Source organism: Acanthopagrus latus, chromosome 5, assembly GCF_904848185.1.
Source record: "Acanthopagrus latus isolate v.2019 chromosome 5, fAcaLat1.1, whole genome shotgun sequence".
In the NCBI taxonomy this organism is placed as follows: Eukaryota; Metazoa; Chordata; class Actinopteri; order Spariformes; family Sparidae; genus Acanthopagrus; species Acanthopagrus latus.
This window is the reverse complement of record NC_051043.1, coordinates 30532546-30538545: the sequence shown is the minus strand read 5'-3', so window position 1 is coordinate 30538545 and position 6000 is coordinate 30532546. Positions and strand designations below refer to the sequence as shown.

Genomic DNA, 6000 nt, shown 5'->3' with positions numbered 1-6000 from the left:
GTGTTGATAAATAAAGTTTTACATGATTAAATTAATATCTTATCCTAACCCACCTGCGTATTATCTGACTGTTCCACTGTTCTGTCTACAATATTCAATATTATTAAAAACACAAAATATTTGTACACTTCTATTCTTGCTGCTGCAGTCAGTGAGCGGTCCGACTGATGTGGACCTGTGTGTGTCCGTCTGTTCTGATCGATCGATCAACTCGTGTGACTCTCAGCTGAACACTTACGAGTTCATCAAATGTAAAGAAAACAGACAGACGTGAGAGTCAGGAGTGAAAAAAACAACAGAGAAATGGTTTATTTTAGTAAATAGTGTGAGCTTTTCACTGCTGTACAACACTGGCATCTGTAGTTGGCACTCTTTAAAGGGACAATCCACCCAAAAACAGAATTCACACCCGTCATCACCTCTGTGGTCACAACATGAAAATAACTGCCATCAGTTCTGTTTGAAGGGGGATATTCTTTGTTTTCATGTTTTTTTGCTCAAAAACCCCAAAAAACAGCCGCCTCAGGGACGCACGGTACAAAATAAAACAGAGAGAGAAAAACAAACTGAAGTTAAACGAAAAGGCACCGAAAGCCACAACGGACAGAAGTCAGCCGAACAACTGAAAACTACACGGACATGCAACTCACATCGATTTACACTGAGAGCTATATAGGCATGCAAAAACAACACTGCTCTGAACACACACACACACACACACACACACACACTCTCACACACCCACTCAGCCACACACACACACACACACACACACACACAACAGATCAATGTTTCTGTAAAATACTAATCGGCTCCTGAACAGACGATGACTGATGCCCCCCCCAGCCTGTACGGTCTCAACAGACACCTGGTGCATTGTGGGTAACTGTGACAGTTATCAGACACCACCGGCTGAGCGATCCAATAGGAATAAAGTTAAAGAACAGAGGAACCAGAGACAGACGAGAAGAGCCAATCAGAGCGAAGGACGGCCAACAGAGCAGGTGAGCCGATTACAGGAGCAGTTCTGCCATCACACTGTTCCAGCACCAACGGGCCGGGCTGCAGAACTCTGTCTGCATTTGTTTTCTTCGGGTCACAAGATGATGAGTTCTGACTTCAGAGAACGATCACTAAAGATGGAGTCAGAAATGTTTTGTGTTGAGATCAGTGGAATTATTTAAAATGGACTCTGTCCTCTCTGGTCTCGGGGCGCCATGAGACGTGTTCTAGAATCACAACGTGAAAACATGTTCTAGAATTTGCATCTTTGTACTTCAATTTAAATCTATTCCGGAACAGGAAGGAATGTGATAAACTCGTCTCCGTGTTCCAGAAACTGAAGCTGTGAATCATGAGGAAGAACTCAAACAGATTCTGGATCAGTGATGAACGCGCTTCATTCTCAACTCCAGAACCAGAACGAGGGATTAAAATCTGTAGAATGTTCTCAAACTCACAGTGGAACAAAGGCGCATGCGTCCCGGCTGGGTGTGCTCCAGAACCAGGACGTGTGCGTTCTGTAATGAGAATAAAGAGTTCTAGAATCTGATACGGTCCATTAAAGAAACATGTTGCACAACAGAACTAACAACAGATCCCAGAACAGCGACTGTCGGAACAAGAGTTCTCCACAGGCTGACAAAATGTCGAAGTCAGTGAACTCGTCCTGACCGAGCCAGTTCTAGAATCAGAACATGTGGAAGATGTAAACGCGTACAGATTCAAGAACAGTAAAGAACGTGGTGATATGATATATTTTTGGATACTGAACTTGAAACCCGAGTCTCCACGCCCAGAACCTGAAGTTCTATCGAAGGAAAAATAATCTGGATTGCACATTCAGACGGGAAACTTTCCGGAAGATTTAAACGTCTTTGAGAGTAACAAACGCGCTTCATACTCGATTCTTAGAAGAACAGCAAAGGATTTAAAATGTTCCAGAACCAAGTGAGTTCTAGAATCTGAAGCCGTCAAGTCAAGAAAAAAATCTATTGTTATGGAGGCGTATGAATGAAGGGGTTCAGAACTGAGTGACAGAACAAGAATATCCAAATCTGAGACGGAGAATTCATCCCCGACTGGACGTGTTCCAGAATCAGAACATGTGGGTTCCACTATGACAATGTATGTCTTCATGTTCTAGAACCAGTGAAGTTTGAACCCGTCTGATTGGATCCTCGGTTTCAAACAGCAGATTGTAGAACAGAGATTTGATCTGAAAATCAGAAGAAACGATCTTCACGACTGAATCAAAGGTTCTGGAACTCCACAACTCGGACTCTGACCAGAACAGTCGAGATTCTCCAGACTGAGAATCCACCGTATGGAAACACTGACGTTCTCGGACACATTTAGCCTGAGATCTCGGAGTCCCTTCAGGCACATGAGATGTGGATTAGGCAACATGGCTGTTTATGCTCATGGGGATGTGAGAGGAGTTCTGCCAGCGCCGCCGACTGGACTCTGACTGCGAGGTGGAGCTGTGATGTGATTGTGAGGGAGGAGTCTTACAGCAACACGTCAGATTTGTCAATAAGCAATAATCACCCTGATCGTTGCAGCTGAGCTCAGATCAGCTCTTCAGTCACAGCAGCTGACAGCATCTACAGAACAAACAGGACAGAACAGAAAGATCGTTCAGGGAGACGGCGGCCATGTTTGTGTCACTCGTACAAACAAGAAGAAAGATTACAGCGCGGCGATAAGAAACAAGAAGAGGTGGAGCTTTACAACAACATGGAAACCATAAATCAACGTCCAACAGACGAACACAGCAGGCAAATTTGGTCCTTAACAATCCGGGGGTAGTCAACCAATCAGAGAACAGCACACAGACAGGGGGCGGGGCATGATGACAGTGATGCATCAGTCAGCTGATTCGTTTCAGTTCCATTAAACTGAGGACGTTAAAGGAACATTTGCATGTTTCGGGGAATCTTGCCGTCAGGGTCAGAAGAGAAACTCAACACTTTATTAACATTAATCAGCAGTGAACACGTCAAAAATGGTTTATAACACCATAATGTAGCTGTAGACGCACATTAATGTGAAATAACTGCAAGTCCCCCTGTAGACACACAGTCCTGTTGTCCCACCTATAAGCAGATAATAAATGACAATATAGTAAAACATAGTTGTAATAATTTACAATATGTCGACATAGAAGTTATGATTGTTATAAATACTGTACATAAATAAACACGACTTCATATCTGCTTACAACTACAAGATAAAGTGTTATAAACCATTTCAACCCAACACAACATACTGATTATTAATGTTCAATAAGAATTTAGAGTGTTTCTGAACACATGCTGAACATCTCAGCAGACAAACGAGACAATTTCCCAAAAAAACGTTTCCCTGTCCGTGAAAAGATCAGATTACATTAGCATCGTTTCATCCTGGTTGTCGAGAGTCTAAAACATTGACTGGAAGGAACAATTCATCCAAAAATGATTTTTTAAAAAAAGAAACAAACAAACAAAAAACACCCCATAAAATATCTCCGTCCAGCTCGTCTGCTGTAATCAGAGTCTCCAGACGCCAAAGAGACGTCGTTCACACCCTTTTCACAGCTGAGCTCGAAGTGTAAATCTGGTCTGAGATCAGTTAGTGATGTTTCTCTGCTGCAGACTGTGATCACAGCAGACGAGCTGATGGAAACATCTGATGTTTAAATCAAGTCTCAGCTGCTTCGGTTGTTTGGCAGAACGCTGTTTACTGTGAGGCTCCATTTTTGGGTGAACTGTTCCTTTAATACTTTAAGAAAACAGAAATATATTGGCATGAATATAAACATGTCGAGCTCAGCCGCAGAACATCAGCACGGAAATCAAGTGGAGCTGCAGAAACTGGGGCAAAGTTTGAAGTTTTGCTCTTCATTCAACTTTATAACAGCCCGTTAGCATCGTTAGCATTAGCTACTCAAACTGAACCTGTGACAGTTGGACAGCTAACGACGCTATACTGGACCGACTGATGCAGCCAAACCAACAGAGCTCGTACGTCTGACAGCTGAGCCTCTCCGACCCTCTGATGTCACACCTCGAGTCATTCTGGGTAATGTAGGCATCAACAGGAAAGAACAAATGAGAATGAAGAAAGGAAAGAGTCTGTGTCCTCTGGTTCTTCCACTGCATCCACTCAGTGTCTTAGTTGGTCGTCAGGTGACCTGCAGGGAGGCGGGGTCAGTAAAATGCTCTGTGATTGGACACTCCTGTGTGTCCACTCACGGCTTCTATAAATGTAGATGAAGACAGACGATGGTCCAGCCTGAAGTCCCGTCCCTTCATTAACCCCGGCAGACTCAGACCCGTCCCCCCTCCTCTGACAGCAACGGACTCAGACGGTCTGACAGGGTTTCAGGAAAACGTGGAGGAGTTCTTTCTGTTCACTGTCGACCTGCTTGGATGCTTCAATTAATTATATTTGCGTCAGGAGAGCTTTTCACTGCATCTGGAGGCGTCTCGGGATCGTGTCCGCACAGATCTCTGGACGTCTCGAGCTAAACCAGATTAGATTTTTGTAATTGGTCTGGTCTTCTGTCAGAGGAAGTATCCATAAAGAGTCTAAAGAAATCTGAAGGATGATAATGGTTGGTTCCACCTCTGAGTCTTGGAGCAGGACTGTAGTCGTCCCGTCTTGGTGGAGCTTCCAGAATTATTATCTTGTTTTAAGGCGTTTCACAAAAGAACAAGTAAAGTGTGGATATCATCTGTCTCAGGAGTCTCAGGATGTTTAAGTCCAGCTGGAGTTGGTCTTCAGTGGTGCAGGGGTTTGGTGGGGTTTTCTGGGGGTCTAGGCAGGTCTCGATAAGTCTTTTTGTTGGGGTCCTGGACCAGGTTTTGTGGCCTTAGGAGGTCTTGACCAGGTCGTAGACGTAGATGTGAAAGTCGTCGTCGAACTTGATGAAGTAGACGGAGGGCTTGGCCTCTACCTGGTGGATGACCATCCCCGACCGCTTCCCGCCGTCCTCTTTGGCGTACTCCACCTGTTTGCCCACCAGACTGTCGACCACCTCGCCGGGCTCCCGCTCCGCTGCCACGCTGTCGTCTACAGAAACACAGAGACGGAGCAACATTTGTTATACAATCAATTCAATGCAGAAACGTGGTTTAGATGAACGTTACACTGACTGTGGGAAGTCAACATCAGAAGATATCCATTTGTTAAAGCTACTGAAAGGAACTTTGATTCCTCTCTGACTCTGGCAGACACGGCATGAAAAACAGTACAGAGCCAACGGGATTTATATCGGTATCAAGACATAAAATTAGCTGTATCGCACAGCACTAACTGATAATCAGAAAATGCTGAATATTGGCCCTGACAATCGTACAACACATTTACAAGAACATAAGTTTTAAAAGCCTGTTTCTCCTTCCGACCAGAGATGTGGGCTCTTCTTCTGTGCAGAATCTAGTTAGTGACAGCACACAGAGCTGAGTGTAAACAGGAAGAGGTCGTGTGTCGCAAACTGAAATAAAAACCTCGGCTGAGGCGCTCACATGTCTACATGAACGCGCTCTAGTTAGGATCAAGCTGTTTACATGAGCTGTTCCAAATCCTGAATATTGTTGCGTTCAGAATAAGAGCAGAAAATGAGTGTGTATGTAGATGTAGCCATACGGTGTTACTGGTGTTACTGGTGTTACTGGTGCCCAGTGTGTCCCACTCACTGGAGTCGGGCATGATGCGCAGGTCTCCCTCCTTGTAGTCGTCCAGCAGCTGGTACATGTAGAGGACCGGGTCTTTCTCGTAGGTGATGTAGAACCAGGCGGTCATGATGGGAGCCCGAGCCAACACCATCCCCCTCCACTCCTCCTTCGGCCCGTCCTCCGTCTCGAACATGTGCTCCACCGCCTTCCCGATCATCGTCTCTGCCAGCAACGAGTCGCTCACACGGGCCGGAGCTGGACCAATCACAGAGAGGCAGAGAGGGAGTTTAGCCTGACATCATCAGCTCACTTCCTTATAGTAATCAAACAAAATGAT

At 45.0% G+C, this 6000-nt stretch overlaps 1 protein-coding gene across 4 annotated transcripts in view; it reads right to left on the bottom strand.

Annotated features, from left to right (window-relative positions):
- Window positions 1–283: 283 nt before the first annotated feature.
- LOC119018964 (spindlin-1-like) overlaps window positions 284–6000 on the bottom strand; it is a 16783-nt gene continuing 11066 nt past the window's right edge. For 3 of the 4 annotated variants that reach the window (XM_037097070.1, XM_037097068.1, XM_037097067.1), the window contains 2 exons: window positions 5685–5918; window positions 4859–5058 (listed from right to left, as the gene is read on the bottom strand). In XM_037097070.1, coding sequence (XP_036952965.1) covers window positions 4859–5058; window positions 5685–5918 — 434 coding nt within the window. Of the gene's footprint in view, window positions 5059–5684; window positions 5919–6000 lie in introns of all 4 variants that reach the window. The other variant, XM_037097071.1, reaches the window with a different exon arrangement.